Source organism: Leiobunum rupestre, chromosome 2, assembly GCF_980474605.1.
Source record: "Leiobunum rupestre chromosome 2, qqLeiRupe1.1.hap1, whole genome shotgun sequence".
Classification (NCBI taxonomy): Eukaryota; Metazoa; Arthropoda; class Arachnida; order Opiliones; family Sclerosomatidae; genus Leiobunum; species Leiobunum rupestre.
Window position 1 is genome coordinate 85,026,566 of NC_143385.1, and position 23,531 is coordinate 85,050,096.

General features: G+C 33.8%; 1 protein-coding gene across 2 annotated transcripts in view; it reads left to right on the plus strand.

The window, feature by feature from the left end:
• The window catches only part of LOC149959860 (potassium voltage-gated channel subfamily KQT member 1-like), an 87,896-nt gene that overhangs the window by 51,905 nt on the left and 12,460 nt on the right, over nt 1–23,531 (plus strand). For both annotated transcript variants that reach the window (XM_090166563.1, XM_090166564.1), the window contains exons 4-8: nt 6,709–6,799; nt 10,103–10,229; nt 18,895–18,973; nt 19,637–19,733; nt 20,478–20,621. In XM_090166563.1, coding sequence (XP_090022689.1) covers nt 6,709–6,799; nt 10,103–10,229; nt 18,895–18,973; nt 19,637–19,733; nt 20,478–20,621 — 538 coding nt within the window. The remainder of the gene's footprint in view (nt 1–6,708; nt 6,800–10,102; nt 10,230–18,894; nt 18,974–19,636; nt 19,734–20,477; nt 20,622–23,531) is intronic.

Sequence of the window (23,531 nt, forward strand, 5' to 3'; positions counted from 1 at the left end):
AAAACCAGGAAATATTAGATAAATATCAGTGTTAAAACCAGGAAATATTAGATAAATACCAGTGTTAAAACCAGGAAATATTAGATAAATATCAGTGTTAAAACCAGGCAATATCAGATAAATATCAGTGTTAAAACCAGGAAATATTAGATAAATATCAGTGTTAAAACCAGGCAATATCAGATAAATATCAGTGTTAAAACCAGGAAATATTAGATAAATATCAGTGTTAAAACCAGGAAATATTAGATAAATACCAGTGTTAAAACCAGGAAATATTAGATAAATATCAGTGTTAAAACCAGGAAATATTAGATAAATATCAGTGTTAAAACCAGGCAATATCAGATAAATATCAGTGTTAAAACCAGGAAATATTAGATAAATATCAGTGTTAAAACCAGGAAATATTAGATAAATATCAGTGTTAAAACCAGGCAATATCAGATAAATATCAGTGTTAAAACCAGGAAATATTAGATAAATATCAGTGTTAAAACCAGGAAATATTAGATAAATATCAGTGTTAAAACCAGGCAATATCAGATAAATATCAGTGTTAAAACCAGGCAATATCAGATAAATATCAGTGTTAAAACCAGGAAATATTAGATAAATACCAGTGTTAAAACCAGGAAATATTAGATAAATATCAGTGTTAAAACCAGGCAATATCAGATAAATATCAGTGTTAAAACCAGGAAATATTAGATAAATATCAGTGTTAAAACCAGGCAATATCAGATAAATATCAGTGTTAAAACCAGGAAATATTAGATAAATATCAGTGTTAAAACCAGGAAATATTAGATAAATACCAGTGTTAAAACCAGGAAATATTAGATAAATATCAGTGTTAAAACCAGGAAATATTAGATAAATATCAGTGTTAAAACCAGGCAATATCAGATAAATATCAGTGTTAAAACCAGGAAATATTAGATAAATATCAGTGTTAAAACCAGGCAATATCAGATAAATATCAGTGTTAAAACCAGGAAATATTAGATAAATATCAGTGTTAAAACCAGGCAATATCAGATAAATATCAGTGTTAAAACCAGGAAATATTAGATAAATATCAGTGTTAAAACCAGGCAATATCAGATAAATATCAGTGTTAAAACCAGGAAATATTAGATAAATATCAGTGTTAAAACCAGGAAATATTAGATAAATACCAGTGTTAAAACCAGGAAATATTAGATAAATATCAGTGTTAAAACCAGGCAATATCAGATAAATATCAGTGTTAAAACCAGGAAATATTAGATAAATATCAGTGTTAAAACCAGGCAATATCAGATAAATATCAGTGTTAAAACCAGGAAATATTAGATAAATATCAGTGTTAAAACCAGGAAATATTAGATAAATACCAGTGTTAAAACCAGGAAATATTAGATAAATATCAGTGTTAAAACCAGGAAATATTAGATAAATATCAGTGTTAAAACCAGGCAATATCAGATAAATATCAGTGTTAAAACCAGGAAATATTAGATAAATATCAGTGTTAAAACCAGGCAATATCAGATAAATATCAGTGTTAAAACCAGGAAATATTAGATAAATATCAGTGTTAAAACCAGGCAATATCAGATAAATATCAGTGTTAAAACCAGGAAATATTAGATAAATATCAGTGTTAAAACCAGGCAATATCAGATAAATATCAGTGTTAAAACCAGGAAATATTAGATAAATATCAGTGTTAAAACCAGGAAATATTAGATAAATACCAGTGTTAAAACCAGGAAATATTAGATAAATATCAGTGTTAAAACCAGGCAATATCAGATAAATATCAGTGTTAAAACCAGGAAATATTAGATAAATATCAGTGTTAAAACCAGGAAATATCAGATAAATATCAGTGTTAAAACCAGGAAATATTAGATAAATATCAGTGTTAAAACCAGGCAATATCAGATAAATATCAGTGTTAAAACCAGGAAATATTAGATAAATATCAGTGTTAAAACCAGGAAATATCAGATAAATATCAGTGTTAAAACCAGGAAATATTAGATAAATATCAGTGTTAAAACCAGGCAATATCAGATAAATATCAGTGTTAAAACCAGGAAATATTAGATAAATATCAGTGTTAAAACCAGGAAATATCAGATAAATATCAGTGTTAAAACCAGGAAATATTAGATAAATATCAGTGTTAAAACCAGGAAATATCAGATAAATATCAGTGTTAAAACCAGGAAATATTAGATAAATATCAGTGTTAAAACCAGGCAATATCAGATAAATATCAGTGTTAAAACCAGGAAATATTAGATAAATATCAGTGTTTAAACCAGGAAATATCAGATAAATATCAGTGTTAAAACCAGGAAATATTAGATAAATATCAGTGTTAAAACCAGGCAATATCAGATAAATATCAGTGTTAAAACCAGGAAATATTAGATAAATATCAGTGTTAAAACCAGGCAATATCAGATAAATATCAGTGTTAAAACCAGGAAATATTAGATAAATATCAGTGTTAAAACCAGGAAATATCAGATAAATATCAGTGTTAAAACCAGGAAATATTAGATAAATATCAGTGTTAAAACCAGGCAATATCAGATAAATATCAGTGTTAAAACCAGGAAATATTAGATAAATATCAGTGTTAAAACCAGGAAATATCAGATAAATATCAGTGTTAAAACCAGGAAATATTAGATAAATATCAGTGTTAAAACCAGGCAATATCAGATAAATATCAGTGTTAAAACCAGGAAATATTAGATAAATATCAGTGTTAAAACCAGGAAATATCAGATAAATATCAGTGTTAAAACCAGGAAATATTAGATAAATATCAGTGTTAAAACCAGGCAATATCAGATAAATATCAGTGTTAAAACCAGGAAATATTAGATAAATATCAGTGTTAAAACCAGGAAATATCAGATAAATATCAGTGTTAAAACCAGGAAATATTAGATAAATATCAGTGTTAAAACCAGGAAATATCAGATAAATATCAGTGTTAAAACCAGGAAATATTAGATAAATATCAGTGTTAAAACCAGGCAATATCAGATAAATATCAGTGTTAAAACCAGGAAATATTAGATAAATATCAGTGTTAAAACCAGGAAATATCAGATAAATATCAGTGTTAAAACCAGGAAATATTAGATAAATATCAGTGTTAAAACCAGGCAATATCAGATAAATATCAGTGTTAAAACCAGGAAATATTAGATAAATATCAGTGTTAAAACCAGGCAATATCAGATAAATATCAGTGTTAAAACCAGGAAATATTAGATAAATATCAGTGTTAAAACCAGGAAATATCAGATAAATATCAGTGTTAAAACCAGGAAATATTAGATAAATATCAGTGTTAAAACCAGGCAATATCAGATAAATATCAGTGTTAAAACCAGGAAATATTAGATAAATATCAGTGTTAAAACCAGGAAATATCAGATAAATATCAGTGTTAAAACCAGGAAATATTAGATAAATATCAGTGTTAAAACCAGGCAATATCAGATAAATATCAGTGTTAAAACCAGGAAATATTAGATAAATATCAGTGTTAAAACCAGGAAATATCAGATAAATATCAGTGTTAAAACCAGGAAATATTAGATAAATATCAGTGTTAAAACCAGGCAATATCAGATAAATATCAGTGTTAAAACCAGGAAATATTAGATAAATATCAGTGTTAAAACCAGGAAATATTAGATAAATACCAGTGTTAAAACCAGGAAATATTAGATAAATATCAGTGTTAAAACCAGGAAATATTAGATAAATACCAGTGTTAAAACCAGGCAATATCAGATAAATATCAGTGTTAAAACCAGGAAATATTAGATAAATATCAGTGTTAAAACCAGGAAATATTAGATAAATATCAGTGTTAAAACCAGGAAATATTAGATAAATATCAGTGTTAAAACCAGGCAATATCAGATAAATATCAGTGTTAAAACCAGGAAATATTAGATAAATATCAGTGTTAAAACCAGGAAATATTAGATAAATATCAGTGTTAAAACCAGGCAATATCAGATAAATATCAGTGTTAAAACCAGGAAATATTAGATAAATATCAGTGTTAAAACCAGGCAATATCAGATAAATATCAGTGTTAAAACCAGGAAATATTAGATAAATATCAGTGTTAAAACCAGGAAATATTAGATAAATATCAGTGTTAAAACCAGGAAATATTAGATAAATATCAGTGTTAAAACCAGGCAATATCAGATAAATATCAGTGTTAAAACCAGGAAATATTAGATAAATATCAGTGTTAAAACCAGGAAATATTAGATAAATATCAGTGTTAAAACCAGGCAATATCAGATAAATATCAGTGTTAAAACCAGGAAATATTAGATAAATATCAGTGTTAAAACCAGGCAATATCAGATAAATATCAGTGTTAAAACCAGGAAATATTAGATAAATATCAGTGTTAAAACCAGGCAATATCAGATAAATATCAGTGTTAAAACCAGGAAATATTAGATAAATATCAGTGTTAAAACCAGGAAATATTAGATAAATATCAGTGTTAAAACCAGGAAATATTAGATAAATATCAGTGTTAAAACCAGGCAATATCAGATAAATATCAGTGTTAAAACCAGGAAATATTAGATAAATATCAGTGTTAAAACCAGGAAATATTAGATAAATATCAGTGTTAAAACCAGGCAATATCAGATAAATATCAGTGTTAAAACCAGGAAATATTAGATAAATATCAGTGTTAAAACCAGGCAATATCAGATAAATATCAGTGTTAAAACCAGGAAATATTAGATAAATATCAGTGTTAAAACCAGGAAATATTAGATAAATATCAGTGTTAAAACCAGGAAATATTAGATAAATATCAGTGTTAAAACCAGGCAATATCAGATAAATATCAGTGTTAAAACCAGGAAATATTAGATAAATATCAGTGTTAAAACCAGGAAATATTAGATAAATATCAGTGTTAAAACCAGGCAATATCAGATAAATATCAGTGTTAAAACCAGGAAATATTAGATAAATATCAGTGTTAAAACCAGGCAATATCAGATAAATATCAGTGTTAAAACCAGGAAATATTAGATAAATATCAGTGTTAAAACCAGGAAATATTAGATAAATATCAGTGTTAAAACCAGGAAATATTAGATAAATATCAGTGTTAAAACCAGGCAATATCAGATAAATATCAGTGTTAAAACCAGGAAATATTAGATAAATATCAGTGTTAAAACCAGGAAATATTAGATAAATATCAGTGTTAAAACCAGGCAATATCAGATAAATATCAGTGTTAAAACCAGGAAATATTAGATAAATATCAGTGTTAAAACCAGGAAATATTAGATAAATATCAGTGTTAAAACCAGGAAATATTAGATAAATATCAGTGTTAAAACCAGGCAATATCAAATAAATTATATGCACATTAATAATGTTTACACTTCTAAACAGACAGATTCAATTTAATATTAATTAATTAATTTAAAGACCGAGAAGAGAGTGAATTTCCACCCCTCTCATCCTGTACTTTTTTTTTGACGAGTGACAACTGTTTGACATCTCTGACAGATTGAATGACAGCTCTGACAACTTACTTGACAGGTCTGACAGATTGAGTGACGCTCATTATGTATGTTCAATTCAAGAACAGTCTGAGTCGTCGGTCAAGCTGTCCACGCTATCGCTCCTCAAGAAATTGACAAGTTCAGTTTTGCGGGGCCACAATTCGCGCACGAGAAAATAGAATCTCTGTTCTCGGCCTTTAAAATTAAAAATTACACGATATTAAAAGATTTTTTGAACTAAAAAAAAGGCAATTCAGCAAATCCTTAAATATATATAGTTATCCTCAGTCAACGTAATTAAATTTTACTTTTTAATATTTGGTTGATCCGTAGGTAAATTAGACGTAATCATTCTTAAATTTGATGCCTTTGAGAGTTGAAAATGACATAATCGCGTCGATTTCATATAAATTAATTTAAATTTTAAGTGAAACCAAGAATGTATTTATTATACTCAGGGAGAATGAATATGTCGAGACTATCGACGGACACGTTGAGGCCCTAACCCCGTCACGCTAAGGAGGGGGGAGGAAAAAGGAGGCGGTCTTATTTTTTGCGTCCTCGCCGCAGCGTTAATCGCGTCGAAAAACGTAATTTTTAAGAACCAATGAGATTGCAGTATTATTTGATTTTATTAAAGCGGAGGAGCATACCGGGGGCCCCAACGGGTGGAATTGGAGAAACGCTAAACTTAATCTCGACATATTCATTCTCCCCGAGTATAAATAAATACATTCTTGGTGAAACATTTTATTTAAATATTATACTGAATTGGACAGGTCAAATTCAGAATTTATGTCGAGTTATCTTAAATATTTAGGTACATATTGAACCGTTTCAAATCATAAAATAAATTTGTTGTTTAGCCTTTTCTTCCGAACGTTTTGAATTACAATACGCTGTACACTCTTTTTCGGAGTCGGCCATTTCAATACAGGCCTAATTTGAAATAGTACAGGCAAGGGCGCCTGCACGTGCTCATCAGCTCGAGACGTCGCGTGCACTCGACCGCGTGAAGCGGCCTTGCATGCACTATTTGAAATCAGACCAGTAATAAAATGGCAGCTCTCACAAATAAGGATATAAAAGAGTGTATTTTAACAGATATTTTTGTTGTTTTAAGTTTTTTAGTGGTTCTCATTTGCTTAATTTTGAGTGTCCTTTCTACAATCGATGAATACAAAGATTTTTCCACTGAAACACTCTTTTGGATGGTGAGATTTATCATTATTTTTGTAGAACTGTACAATGAGGGTTTCCATATGTTTTTGCGCGAATAATACCTACGACTACACTTCAAGATTAAGTTAGGTTATCAATTTTTTAACGTCATTTTCCGCAGAAATGCACACGCAACGGCGGATTGTACAAATATAATGTCAGAATGTTTCCAGCTCTGAGGGTAGAAACGTCCAGAAAATTCTAAACCTATTGAGGCCCTTTAAGGGAAAAACTCTGTGAATGTTTAGTCACGTTTTCTCTCACCAGATGACGTAAGGACTCCGTCAATATAGCGCCGTATTGTTGGAGTAACGCTCAAATAATAATTTATAATGTATAATAATCAGCTAGGTACCACTTACTGCCTATCAAGCGACTTTTAAAGCCATTAATTCAGGTTCAATCGTACGTGCGCCGCAAAATAATAAAATTTAAAATGAAAAGTTTTTACTTATTTAGATGTAATGAAACTGTAACAAATAAAATGAGATAAAAGAATCAAAAGCAATGGCTAAAGTGTGACATAAAACCGCCAATTTTAAATAATTTTCACCAAATACTTAAAGGCCTAGGTTTTCTCCTGCCTGTCACCGTTTAAGTTTACTTCCCACCAAACAAATACCCTGGTGGTAGGCCAACCGCGGAACACGTTGGCCTACCACTAGGGTATTTGTTTGGCAGGAAAGTAAATTTATAGGGTGACAGGCAGAAGAATACCTAGGCCTTTAAGGGTCTAAATTGGAAATGTGCTCTAAACCGTTTTTAAATCATTGCCAAATTAACAAAGTAAAACCAACCCCTTGGTAGCCATTCTTTTAAAAAAATTGATGTAATCATTGTTCAAAATGAATGGTTTTGAGTTGGTTCGTCAAAGTTTTTAAATAACTAAAAGGTGATTAAAAAATGCTGTGAATCAATTAAAGAATACATGAACATGGTTATATATAAAAATACATTTATTGTAAAAAACCGAAACGTCAGAGAAACTTATGCACAATGACAGAAATCGTGACATTCGCCGGGTTTCTGGGAATCTCAAACTTACATTGTTAGTGCCAAATGCTGACATTCAAGCTAAATCTTATTGAAACCCTCATTTACCGTTTTATCGTAACTTTTTAGCTCGCATGTCGAATTACTTTTAGAATGAAAAATTATCGTAGGGATAAATACGTTTTAAACTATTGGTTTATGATATATAGAACCATATATGGTGGCTGAGTGGTTAGCACTTTAGCCTCGCAGCAAGAGGAGCCGGGTTCGATCCCAGCTAGTGGCACTGGGTGAAAATCCGGAACCACTCCTTCCGCGTAGAGTTTGCAAGTTCTCTCCCCACTGGTTAAAGGGGTTTTCCACCGAGATCTTCGGTTTCCCCTACCCATAAAAACTCGCTGAGGTTAACGGTAATAGTTAGTGTAGGGAGATGTTGGCTCGCGTGGCACGAAGGGCTTGCCACCACCCTCCTACGCATTGTAACCCGGCCACCTGTTACGTGATCACGCGCAAGCAACATTGCTTATGTGGTCGAAGGTGGTGCCTTGGGTATTAGCTCTATTTTACAAAAAAAAGTAATTGTACATAAGCAGTTTATAATTTACAATTTACGTCGTTAGATGTAATAATAGTTGTGTTGAGACTGCTAACGTACGGTATCTTCCCATGGCGCCGAATCCCATTCGACCGAATTCCCATTAGACCGAATTCCGACAATGTTTTTAATGAAATTAGCCCAAAGGCGGATTTTGTATTTTTCTAATCGACCGACGCAATATTCACAATTGAGCGACCGCAAAAAAATAGTTTTTCTTTCTACTCCTTTTGATTTTTTAGGTTAGGTTAGGTGAGGTGAGGTTAGGTTAGGTAACACTGCATGCTGTTCTGACAGATGCTGAAACGGATAAAACCGAATCCTAAATCCGCCAAAGTGCGGCTTTTTCGGTCGAATGGGATTCGGCGCAATGGAACAGATTCCTAACGTACTACGCGTTTCATTTTTAAATCTTAGAATGTATTTATTCTTAGGGAGAATGAGCGGGTTAAAATGATTTTGAGCGTTGCAACCAATCGCCTGCATGCTCGAAGAGTAAGTTCCTTCACCCTAAACTAAATCAAATTGGTTCTTTAAGACTCACGTGTTCCGACTCGATTGAAACACACGCCGTTGACGTCATCTTATCATTCTTAATCATTCTCCCTAAGTATAAATCAATACTTAGGTGGATGCTTTACTCGTAAGAAATGCCTGTTTTTCCCCATTTTCCTACGATGAGTTAAAAGAGCGCCAGAGAGCTTCAAAGTGTAGCCTACTAGCCCCTGCAAGTAGGCTGCAACAAGCCCAAAAACCAAGCAGCAAGGAAACGGGAACATTAAGGTTTGGGTTCGTGTGATAGGTAAAAAAGGATTTTGTAAACAAATCGAGGTAACTAGCGTAAATAAGTAAACTTAAACAGTATTTAAAGTCCCTTCTGCTTGGTTTTGCGCCTGTTGCAGCCTACTTCCAGGGGCTAGTAGGCCACACTTTGAAGCTCTCTGGCGCTCTTTTAACTAGGGCTGTGCGAGTAGTGGTTTTAGGTAATCGAGTACTTGATTAAGGGGAAAATTTCCCTTATTGGAGTCGAGTAACTAAAAAAAACCTAGAGTATTATTTTTAACGAGTCGGGTTATCGAGTACTTGATTAAGGGCTGGTTTTATTCAATTAATTATGAAATTAAATTTAAAAGGAGTATAAAGTAACTTTCAATGCTTTGTAGGTACCGTTTATTGCCTCTTTGAACTTTGAAGCAACGAGGATAGAAAAAACTAATACTCGACGAGTGAGGAGAACAGCTTATTCGAGTAATCGGGTACCCGAATATGCAATTTTTTTGGTACTCGGTAATCGACGAGTATTCTCCAATTACCTTTTCGAGGTCGAGTTCGAGTACTCGCCCTCAAAAAAGTACTCGCACAGCCCTACTTTTAACTCATCGTTGGAAAAAAGGGAAAAAACAGGCATTCTTCTCAACTCACCCCCTTCAACTCCTTCAAATTTTCGCATAACCTTTTGAAACACACTGTATATGATATTATGGGAATAGTAGCGTGTAATAACTTCGATGCTCAATCATTTTACTTCTGATTCAATTTTTGAAATAGATATATTGGGTTATTTAGTACCTCTGCTATGGCTGTGTTAGGCTCGTTTCATCAGCCACATAGTTCTAAAAATAGCGCGTCCATTTAGATTGCTTGGCAGGGTGTCCGTATTTCTCTTTGATGTGAAATTGACTTTCGTTTTCTATTTCCGTTTTTGCAGGAAACATTTTTAGTGGTCTTTTTCGGGGTGGAGTACGGCATTCGATTATGGGCGGCTGGCTGCCGCAGCAAGTACATGGGTTTCTGGGGGCGGATGAGGTTCGCCCGGAAACCCATCTCCATCATAGGTATGAGCTCTTCAAACACGACGGACATAACTCGACTTACGTCGAAAAAAATATTCTCAACTTTACGATGAAAATAACTTATTTTATTAGAAACACCCCAGACACGTTCGCACCTAAAATAATAATAATAATCAGCTAGGCTAATACCCAAGACACCACCTTAGGCCTAAGTCATCATGCGACTTATCATCATGGTCGAATTTTCTCCACGGCGACTAATTAAAGCAAGTGGCGGCTTGACGTGAAGTAGCTCTTTTTTTCAATAGATGTCGCTAGTGTCGAAATCAAAAAGGCGGTACTTATGGGTACCCCTCGCGTTGATTGGCTCGTTTGTAAATTGCTCAATAACATAAATTACAGCAATTGTAAACAATATTTTTTACACGGGATATATAAATTAGGTTAAAGTTCACTAAATAGAGTATAAGTTGTCTATAACACTCTGCAATGGCTTTCTGACGACGTTACCATTTGGATATTTTAAATTTTAGCTTTCATTGCCATTAATAGATGGCACCACGCCGAGGGGTCGGACACCTGTGCAAAATCCCGTACACATCTGAAGAGATCGTACGATGAAATCCGAAATCATTAAAAAAAAAAACGAAATCTTCCCGAAAAATTTATAAATCTTAAAAAATTTCGAATTCATAACGAAATTGCGAAATCTCTAACCGAATCATGAATCCCTGAAGAAATCGATAAATTTTCGAAACAATAAAAGTTTAGTTTGGTGTAAAATGTTATTTTTGTTTCTAAAACTATCAATTTCCGTACATCTGATTGCCACACTCTAGGCGAACCATAGACATATGAAATAAAATAGACCCCCAATTTTACACGGAGCGCGTGTGCCAGCAAGACCTAGCAGTCGTGAGGTAAAAACTGCGGAAAGTGCCTTCTATCGGTGACCAGATTTAATAAGAAATTATATAATCCCACGTGATTTCACGAAGGTCACGGGTGTCGAGAAAATGATTCTTTAGTAATCTGATTAAAGTGCTATTTAATTTTAATTGCCAATAAATATATTAATTCGTAGAAAATTAAAGGTAGACAAATTGTAATTATTATATTATTTTAAAATAAATAATGAAAATTAAATTAAAATAAATATTAAAATATAAATTTAAAATGTAAATAATATTTGACCGAGGCTTAAAAAGTAGGTTACGAAATGAATTCGGAACTTGGGTTTCGTAACATGAACAAGAATTACAAAGGTAACTGAGCAGTTATTGTCCTTGAAATAAAATTAATTTTGATAATTCATTCTACTTCAACATGAAATAAATTCTCAGTTGGAATTTCGTTCGGTACAAGTCTCCGTTTTTCATCGAATATTTCTATATTCTCGTCTAAAAAATGGTCACTTCAAACAAAATAATTCTCTGATGGATGCCAGTTATCACGGTTGACAGCACTAATCCATTTTGGGAGTGTTTCGGGTTTAGAGAAGGGACACACTCTTTTACGAGCGTATCACTATCATCCCCCACTTTACAATCTCCCATGTGGCGGCCGCCACGGCCGTACTACCTATGCCTCCACTATTGAAAATTCTTTCCCCTGACGGGTCCCTTCCCCAGGTAGTCAAGCAATGAATTCCACCACGAATAATCTCCCGAAAAGAATCTATAGTTTAAAACAATTATAGGCCTATCAATAATAATATAAATATTCTCACATAGGTAGCTTTTAGTTCTTTGATTAAAAAGAGATGGCGATGTAGTCTATCACGACGCGTGCTACCAAAAGTAAATAGGGGGAGAAAGTCTGGCACTTGGGTCTAACCGCACGTCGCGACGTCTTATTTGAGGGGTAAAAGTTTTGGGCTTCGGAAATGACTTCCCCCTCGCCTCTTTACAGGGACACAAAGGTATCGGTTGTACTCCGAAACGATGAAAAATAGTTCTCTATAAAATACGTGAATATTAAACTTTTGCTTTCGATAATTTGGTTAATTTAGTTCCTAAATAAAGTAGATATATGATAGAAACTAAAATGCGACATTTTAAAAATAATAACACGACTTTTGAAAAGAAATAAACCGTAACTAGAATAACGCTCACTTAAATCGTGGAGAGCGTGGCGCCATCTAAGAGCGGAGATCGGGACTAATTGGTAAATCTACGATGTTAAGGCCTAACAATTTGCAAGTTTAACCGAAATAATAGCTTCGACGCTAAGAGCTTTTTTCGTTTATTCTACAATTGGTATAGTAATTATTAATTAAAATCAACCGTTATCGAAGGAAATAATGGTCAGCGTTTGACAGAGAGACTATTTGAAATCGCGAGGCGGTGACATGGTTGCCAGGGAATAAAATTGAAAATTTTCATCTTGAGCGTGGACCGGAATACCACAAATGCACTACTTCGCGCGTAATGCGCTATCCTTATTGGTTAGAAATATCTTTAAAAAGGGTGTCAAGCATGGTGGAAGGTAAAATCTGAAGGCAGTGATAGACTTTCTCCCCCTATTTACTTTTGGTGCTACGAGCTATTCCAATCTCATTTCAATCTTTATTGTGAAAGTCGAACCTTAGAGTAAAAGTATATGTGGAAAGGAATGAACTTTATGCCCCAAAGAGTTAGAAATAAGTCACTCCAGGGGGCGGAAAATCCTCTCTCCGCTACCTTTGGCTGTACAGGGTAGTTAGAGAAACCTCCGCTACTCTCATTGCCGCTACTATCTAATAGAAAAAATTGAAAGAAAATAAGTAGTCCCGAACTCGACGCTAACACAAATTTTGAGCTTGCGAGAGTGCGTTTAAAATTACTCCTACCTATGAAAAGATTCGTTTGTGCCTAATTTTTAATTTCGGAAATGCGAAAACGCGCAACTTTTGACAATTTCAGCACTTGTAAATACCAAACCTTTTTGCGTCTCTTTAATTCCGCGCTTGTTCTTTTTCGTATGTTGTTTTTAGCCATCAGTATTGTTATTTCAGGTGGCGCTTTTTACTGAATTTACCTCACGACTGCTAGTTCTTGCATGCATGTTTATTGTTAGGCTTAGCCTATTCGCCGGGGGTCTATTTTATTGCATATGTCTATGACGCGAACCACCCTGTAAAAGGTTTGGTTTAAGCCTTACATGTACCTGTTTTATTAAATATCTATTTTTATATTTATAATTTTAATTTATTATTAATATATTCATTTTCAAAATACACCTCAAAACTCCTAGGTATACGAATACGCAATTTAATTTATTTTTATAGTAATAAATATTAAATTAATTTTTCTTTACATTAATTTTGGTGTATAATGTATATATTAAGCTAGTTACAATTGAAGCTATTAAAGGGACCCACCAGCTTTTGAATTTCGTCAGTTTCGCGCGCGAATTGCGGACTTTGCTACGAAACGTCGTCTGCTACCCGATTTTCGGGTGGATTTTTCAAACGCCCGTGGGGCCCTTAAACAATAGGCTCGTATCTCGACATTTTGAGATGTCAATTTAGAGTTCAGATTCAGAGCCCTCTCCCACAATCATGTTTTGACGCATATATAGTTAAAAAATAAACTAACTTTTGTTTTGGATAGTTAAAGAAAACATAAGTCTCGTATGTTTACTTGGTTTGAGTCTATTTGATCGATTCCCAAATGATCGAACGGGTCCCATTTGATCGAATTTCCATTTGATCGAATGGCATTTGATCGAACGAAATTTGATCGAAAGCTACTGTAGGGTAAAACTACTAGTTTTTGGGAGTAAATTGAAAAGGCAACATCTAGTCAGAATGAGATACAGTAGACTATGAATAACAATTATTTCTTTAAACTGTACTAAAGAAAAATAACCATAGTACTTCTCCATAATAAGAAACTAAAACAAACAACACAGATTCAAACTATTCTCCGCTATATTTATAATACAACTAAAAAACAACAAAAATTCAAAAAATAATATACAGAAAAAAAAACCTGAGCGCAGTGACGTAGAAAACAAAATATTCTCTCGGACATAATTAATAGAAAGACCTATTAAAAAAACGAACTCTGTACCTAATTTTTAGCAATAGAAGGGCCGTGAACGTGGTCAGACCCCTCGTATACAACGGCATACGCGCACTTAAGCAATGAATTATTCCATCATTATTCCTTCTGCACTTAAGCAATGAATTATTCCATCATTATTCCTTCTGCACTTCATATTGACATTCGGTAAAATAAAAACATACCAACTGGTACTATAAATACTTTTGAATTCGATCAAATAGTATTCGATCATTTGAACGTTCGATCTTATGAAACAAATGACAAATGGGATTCGATCAAATTGAATTTCGATCAATTGCAACGTATAATGATCGACTGTCGATCACATATTTTTCGATCAAATGGACCAACACCGTTTACTTTTACCTTTTGACGAAATCGCGAAATCTGACGAAATCGCGAAATATCTGAAGAAATCACAAAATCGCGCAGTTTTTGACAGAAATAGCGAAATCTCTGACGAAATCGCGAAATATCTGAATAAATCGCGAAATCTGACAAAATCGCGAAATCTCTGACAAAATCGCGAAATCTGACAAAATCGCGAAATCTGACAAAATCGCGAAATCTGACAAAATCGCGAAATCTCTGACGAAATCGCGAAATATCTGACGAAATCACGAAATATCTGACGAAATCGCGAAATATCTGATGAAATCGCGAAATATCTGACGAAATCACGAAATATCTGACGAAATCGCGAAATAACTGACGAAATCGTGAAATCTGACAAAATCGCGAAATCTCTGACAAAATCGCGAAATCTGACAAAATCGCGAAATCTGACAAAATCGCGAAATCTGACAAAATCGCGAAATCTGACAAAATCGCGAAATCTCTGACAAAATCGCGAAATCTCTGACGAAATCGCGAAATCTGACAAAATCGCGAAATCTCTAACAAAATCGCGAAATCTCTGACGAAATCGCGAAATATCTGACGAAATCACGAAATATCTGACGAAATCGCGAAATATCTGACGAAATCGCGAAATATCTGACGAAATCACGAAATATCTGACGAAATCGCGAAATATCTGACAAAATCGCGAAATCTCTGACAAAATCGCGAAATCTGACAAAATCGCGAAATCTGACAAAATCGCGAAATCTCTGACGAAATCGCGAAATATCTGACGAAATCACGAAATATCTGACGAAATCACGAAATATCTGACGAAATCGCGAAATATCTGACGAAATCACGAAATATCTGAAGAAATCACAAAATCGCGCAGTTTTTGACAGAAATAGCGAAATCTCTGACGAAATCGCGAAATATCTGAATAAATCGCGAAATCTGACAAAATCGCGAAATCTCTGACGAAATCGCGAAATATCTGACGAAATCACGAAATATCTGACGAAATCGCGAAATATCTGATGAAATCGCGAAATATCTGACGAAATCACGAAATATCTGACGAAATCGCGAAATAACTGACGAAATCGTGAAATCTGACAAAATCGCGAAATCTCTGACAAAATCGCGAAATCTGACAAAATCGCGAAATCTGACAAAATCGCGAAATCTGACAAAATCGCGAAATCTCTAACAAAATCGCGAAATCTCTGACGAAATCGCGAAATCTGACAAAATCGCGAAATCTCTAACAAAATCGCGAAATCTCTGACGAAATCGCGAAATATCTGACGAAATCACGAAATATCTGACGAAATCGCGAAATATCTGACGAAATCACGAAATATCTGACGAAATCGCGAAATATCTGACGAAATCGTGAAATCTGACAAAATCGCGAAATCTGACAAAATCGCGAAATCTGACAAAATCGCGAAATCTGACAAAATCGCGAAATCTGACAAAATCGCGAAATCTCTGACGAAATCGCGAAATATCTGACGAAATCACGAAATATCTGACGAAATCGCGAAATATCTGACGAAATCGCGAAATATCTGACGAAATCACGAAATATCTGACGAAATCGCGAAATCCCTATAGGCTAAAGATTTCGAAATCCCGAACGCTTTTTTGGGAATGTCCGACCCCTCGCAACACGCTCTCCAGTAAAGTCGCGTTTTTCAAAGAATTTGATAGATTCATGGCCATCTCTAATAACAGGGGCCTTTTCATAATAAAATTTCGGGAGATCATCCATCGTTTAGTATTATGTGGTCGTAATACTCATTTATTGGATTTTGTTTTATACCTATTCAAGAATGTTGTTATTTCAAGGATTATGGTGAAATGATTCACGAGAAAGGGGGGAGGCAAACCTTGAGTGCTTCAAACACGTAGGAAGACGTCAGTGCTAGGGAACCAATGAGATACAGGCAGTTTACTGTTGGGGCGTGCAGGCCCGTCTTAAGACTTTTTGGGGCCCTGGGCTAAATTATTTCTTAAGACCTTTGCAATCCCCAACGGTCAGCCTTTGTATGTCCGTTGTCTAAATTCAACTACACAATAATCAACCCAAAACTTTTAATTTCAAAAGTATAACATAGGCCTACTGAAAATAAGAGTTTTACTGACAGTGACTCGTTGTTAGGTTTTAGAAATTGTTGGTACCGTATGATACGCGATGTGGCGATGAGTCAAATTACTTTAGACGTAACTAAAAGATACACAATATTAAATGAGCATCAACTAAACTCTTATCCCTAGAGTAGAAGCTCTATGGCCGGCCTTTCCGGGCCCCCAAAACTGGCTGGGGGCCCTGGGCTGTAGCCCATTTAGCCTATGCCTTAAGACCGCCCTGGGGGCGTGAAGGGGATTGGCAGAGCAACGCTAAAAATGGTTTCAACGTAGTAGAATTAATACAATCTAGTTCCGCTAGATGGCTCCAGGGGTTCCGCGGACACATTTCAAAAAATATATATAGTGTAAAAACCCGAATAACAAATTTATAAAGCTCTGCGTAACAGATAAATTAACTGACAAAATTTTGATTAATCGTAAATATTTTGGTTAACTGTTTATTTAACATGCGAAAAATAATTTATATTTTTGGATAATTGTAGTATATGGATAAAAATTAAATAAGTGGTTAATTTTTATACAAACGACGAACTCTACAAATTTATAATCTAGCCTACTCTACTTCATATTTGTGTGGTTTTAATTAATAAATTGATTATTCTGCAGATTTGTTTATAAATAATAATTTATTTTTTTATAAATAAATTATTATCATAAATAATAATTTATTTTTTTTATATTTAAATTATTATCATAAATAATAATTTATTTTTTTATAAATAAATTATTATCATAAATAATAATTTATTTTTTGTAAAAATAATAAATTATTATTATAAATAATTATTAATTTTTTATAAGAATAATAAATAATTATTATAAATAATTATTAATTTTTTATAAGAATAATAAATAATTATTATAAATAATTATTAATTTTTTATAAGAATAATAAATAATTATTATAAATAATTATTAATTTTTTATAAAAATAATAAATAATTATTATATTTTTATAAAAGTAATAAATTAATATTATAAATAATTATTAATTTTTTATAAAAATAATAAATTATTATTATAAATAATTATTAATTTTTTATAAAAATAATAATTTATTTTTATTTGCTTTGCCCAGCGACCCCCGGGATATTATTTAATTCCTAAAATTTAAGGGGTTTCGTGGATTTAATTTCTTATAGCGAAGGGTTCCGCGGAAAGTGAAGGATGAAAACCACTGATGTAGACCGTAACAATTTTTCAATGTTATTAAAACTTGAATTTAAATCGACTTTAACATGGTTTTAAAGCAAGTGGCGGCTTTATCATTGCCACCTGAATTATGATAATAACCCTGTTATTAGAGATGGCTATTAATCTATGCGATTCTTTGAAAAACGCTACTTTACTGGAGAGCGTGGTGCCACCTATTTATGGCAAGGAAGCTAAATTTCATAATTTAGCCAAATGATAACGTCGCCAGAGATTCATTGTAGAGTATCATAGGTAGACCACGGACTGTAAATTTTAGAGGACCGGTATTCCCGAGTTATTTTTCGCCCCGTTCACCGATCAGGCTGACGGAAGTCGCTCAAGGTCATAAACTAAAGCGCTTGTATTTCGGTCGGCCAGATTTCCAGATAACATGCGTGAGGGGGGGGGGGAACTAGCTCTATGCCTGGTACAAATGACCTTGACGGACTCTCTCTCTCTATTTCAAAGTGATTGATGCACGGGGAAACCAAAATTCTACAGGGGAAGGCAACGCTTTACTCGTCCTCTAAAATTTACAGTCCGTGGTTAGACAACGTATACTCTATTTAGTGGACTTTAACCTAAATTATATATCCCGTGTAAGCGAAAATTCAAAATATCCAAATGATAACGTCGTCAGAGAGCCGTTGTAGAGCATTATAGTTAGACAGCTTATACTCTATTTAGTGGACTTTAACCAAAATATATATCCCGTGTAAAAATATTGTTTATAATTGCTGTAATTTATAAAATTGACCACTTTACAAACGATCCAATCAACGCGAGGGGTACCTATTAGTACCGCCTTTTTGATTTTGACGCTAGCGACATCTATTGAAAAAAAGAGCTTCTTCACGTCGAGCCACCACTTTCAAGTCTAGTGTGACTATGTCTCGATTCGCGACTTTCAAATGAAATAACCTAAGATAAATAAACTTAACTGATATATCTTTTCAATACAGATTTAATAGTTGTATTAGCGTCCGTTGTAGTTCTGACAGTGGGCAGAAATGGACAAGTATTTGCAACGTCTGCCATTAGGTTTGTAGACATTCTATCATATTATTTTATCTAACTTCTGAGGTCACATTCTCGCATCACAGTTCAGTTTACATAGAGCCACCTAGCGGGTGAACGAGAGAAGTTCATTAGCTGCTGAATTTTCGTCTGCTAAGATGACAATTTCCATTTAAAACCTAAAAGGACTGCTTAGTAGACGAAAATTCGTAAACTTTATAAGTGGGCTTCTCACGTTGGCCGCTAGGTGGCTCTATGTAAACTGAAAGCTGGGGATATCAGCGATGGTCTGCCGTGCCATTTTCCATTAGTGGCGCATATTAAAAATAAAATTCTTACTCTTAGAGATAGTGTGTTCGTCTCGGGTTACGTGGCTGGTGGCACCTAGGAGCAACAAACGCGAGGAGAAGGTGGCTAGCCTTTAAACACGCTAACGCAGGGTTGTGTACAAATTTCATTGGTCTAGCCTTTACGGTGAACGTTTTACGGAAAGGGGGGAGACAATTTCTGAATTTCCCCCTTCCGACGGCAGCAGGCGATAATGCGTCTAACCAATGAAAATTGTACGAAAGAAAATGCACGACTTTTGATGGGTTGCGTTCTCCTTGAGTGGGGTGCTGTGTTTGTTGCTCCTAGGTGGAACCTTTTAATAAAGAACAATAATAATATTTGGTCCTTTCCAAACAGGGGTATTAGGTTTCTTCAAATTCTTCGAATGCTGCACGTGGATCGTCAAGGCGGTACGTGGAGGCTACTTGGCTCCGTCGTGTTCGTCCATCGGCAGGTAAGATTTCACATCCTCTATTCCACGTCCTCCCAGTCTATACTTGGATACTTAGAAACTTTGGTTGAAGCGGCGTCCATTGAAAAGGTGGGGTGGCGGAGTGGTAAGCACTATGTCCTCGCAGCAAGATCTTAGCTTGTGCAGGGTTGCCTGGAATTCTTCAGGGAATTTTAATATGGTTCTAAAAGTCAGGGAATTTATTATCGTTATCAAATAGCAGGGTGACCACAGAATATTTTAAAATCGTTTAAAGTTAATTTATCAGTGAAATATAGGAAAGTATATGATGACAATTAGGGGGGGAGAAAATATAGGAAGAAAATTGGGCGAAGAAAGGAAAATATAGGAAGAAAATTGGGAGATAAAATAAAATATGGGAAGAAAATTGGGCGAAGAAAGGAAAATATAGGAAGAAAATTGGGAGATAAAATAAAATATGGGAAGAAAATTGGGCGAAGAAAGGAAAATATAGGAAGAAAATTGGGAGATAAAATAAAATATGGGAAGAAAATTGGGCGAAGAAAGGAAAATATAGGAAGAAAATTGGGAGATAAAATAAAATATGGGAAGAAAATTGAGAGAAAAAACAATAAAAATATTTTTTGGTAACATAAGTAGTTTTATAAATTTTAAGTTCTAATTATTTTACACTTATTATATAGTTGAAAGACTAAGTACTTAAAAGGATTTGCACAGTGATTCGGAATGATAATTGTCTTAATAATTGTGTTTTTATTTTTAAAGGAGTTGATAACAACACTGTACATCGGATTTCTGGGGCTTATATTTTCTTCCTACTTTATGTACCTGGCCGAAAAAGACGAAGAAATTCATCAGAACACCGAGAACGGCTTCAACAGCTACGCCGACGCCCTCTGGTGGGGAGTGGTAAGTTCTTATAAGCCCCTTGTGATTGAAAAACCCTTATAAAACCAAAAGTGGGCATGGGAGCTCTTTTGAACCGTATGTTACTCCGGTGGTGGAGTGGTTAGCACTTTCGACTCTCAGCTAGACGGGCAGGGGAATCCATACCTCTACTAGGAATGTTTGAAAAAGTTTTTGGCTGCAAAGATGGTTCCTTTAAGCCTTGTTACAAAAATTCGTAGTTTAAATATCCTGTTTTAAGTAAGTAGGGTAAGTTAAACAACCTAATATTTCGAATTAATAAAAAAGGGACACTGAAGCATTACACAAATATCGTCTCAAATCGAAATTAGCCCAACACTTTATCACTACTATCAGGAATCCATACCTCTACTTAGAATGCTTATCCTGCCGTATCGCGTTTGGTAAGATCACTCTGACGGCTTTGGCCCCGCCTACGAGAGAAAAAATCCCCCACTCACGTTGTTATTTGTTAAGTTAACATAGTGACGTCAAAGAAACCGGCAGCCACATCGAGACGAAAATCTGCCGCGATAAGCATTCCAAGTAGAGGTATGGATTCTTGGTCCCAACTTGTAGCACTGGCTAAAAACTCGGTAAAACTATTTCCACACTGAGTTGGTAAATTATCTCCCCATAGGTTAAAGGGGAATTAACCCCGAGTTTTTCGGTTTCCCATTTCCGTAAGGACTTTCCACCACCCTCCTACGCGATTAATTAATTATTGCATTAAAAGTCGCTAGATGACTTGGGGCCTAAGTATAAATAGTGTCGCCTGGTGAGGGTTTAGAGAACTAGCTAGTTTATTGATTTCTTTTTAACCCGTCAATTCATCTTGGAGTTTTCCGCCAAATGGAAAGTACACTTCACTTTCAGAAAATGTCGAGTTCATATTATGCTAATAATATTATAGGTTATAGCAGAAGTAAATGATTCATCTCGTATCACGGAAGTATCGAACTAGGCCATAATAAATTAATATTAAACAGTTTCCATGAAAGATATTTTTCATCTCGTGATAATTACTCCGCTGAACGCAATAAAATGGAAAAATTACATGACAGAGGGATATCAAATTATTTATAAATCATATTTTCCATAAGTAACTTATCTCTAAATTATATTTTATCTTTTTCTGGCTATAGTTAGAAATGATAGTTTAAAGTAAACTGCCATTTTCATATTAAGTCGTTTAAGGGTTGTGCATATTATAGCTTTATAAGAACATAGTCGACTATTGAACAATCAAAGGTTTTTATTGAGCAATAGACGAATATATTCTTATAAAGACGCCATTTTTAATATTAAGTTGGACGTTCAAGACTTGTGCGTATTATAGCTTTATAATAACATAGTCGACTATTGAACATTAAAAGATTTTATTGAGCAATAGACAAATATATTCTTATAAAGACGCCATTTTAATATTACCTTCGTCTGAAGAGGATGTAAGATTTGGGAAAATTAAAATTTAATGTTTTTGATCAGATCGTTATCTGAACCAGAATTTCAAACGCCGATCATTAGAATCGTTCTGTTTACATTAATTCATTGCCACTGTATAAATTAAATTTTAACTATATCAATTAAAAATTGTAAAATATTATAATTAAATTATTCCGTTTTTAAATTCGAAAATTCAATCCGTAACAACATGGTCTATGCCATAATTACCGTCATGTTAATTGAAGTTTTAACACATCTATTCATAGACTTTAATAGTGCGGCAAGCATTTTTACGAACCTTGGACTTTAATTAACATTCATAAATGTAAGATCAACCGAGACCCTATTGAGAAATCGTTCTGTTTTTTTAATAAGTTCTTCTGGCTAGTTGTATAAAATTAAGTCGTGTGGCCTTGAAATATTGGAAACATCGTCAATATTATTCACGTAATTGAAAAAAGTTCCATTAGTCAGGTTAAGCCCACGCTGGAAAACCTGAACGGGAAACGCGTGGGGTGAACAGTCTGCGCGCAATAACGCTACCTTCACGTTCCGTTTATGTTAAATTTCGGCAAAAACATTTTCAAGGCCAGAAAATCGTATATTACAGTCTAATTATCAAAATTTCCTCAATTGAAATTTTATTATATGGGATAATTACTACACCTTAAAAATGATATAAATATTGTTAACGTCGCTGTGACGAATTTATCGCGGGTTATTCCACCTCAGGATTACCCACTTGTTATTGGTATTTAGACTAGAAAACCGAATTTCGAAACCCCGGGAATCGTTTTTCGTAGATACATGTGTAGGATGCACCGATATATCGGATATTCGTGGCCGATAATATCGGCGGTAATATCAGCCGATATTAACAAAATTATCTATCATAAAATCATTGTAAAAGACGTTTCAGTACACTGTCACACCATTTTATTATAATTTTAATGAAAAAAGTTTGCCAGAGCATATCCTCTAATATGTTTCTTTTAATTTTACGTGATACATATTTTCTATCACAAATCAAATAAAGTTGTTTTTATTTGTCTAAAAAGGTATGATCTAGCTTCTGAAGTCTGGCGTACGTGGCGCGGCCAATCAAATCAAATATTTTAATTAGTTAGTTGATCAAGAATTTTCTTATTTTTAAATGTTTTTTGGAAAATATATTTCTAATACCATGCAGTATCGGCCAATATCGGCTTCGCATAAGCCGATATTGGCCGATAACGATATTAGAAAAATATATATCGCTGCATCCCTAGAAATGTGGTTAATTTCATTTTGTTGATAAATTGGATAAAAAGTTCGAAAATATTTTAATAATTTAGCCAATTTAGACAATGTAAATAAAATTTCTGTGCTGTGGCTTAAAAGTCATATCATGACTTAGCCCTCCCTTCTTGTTTGTATTCATGAAAGTATGCAATAAATACATTATTGTGAAGTAATGTTAAAGGTTTA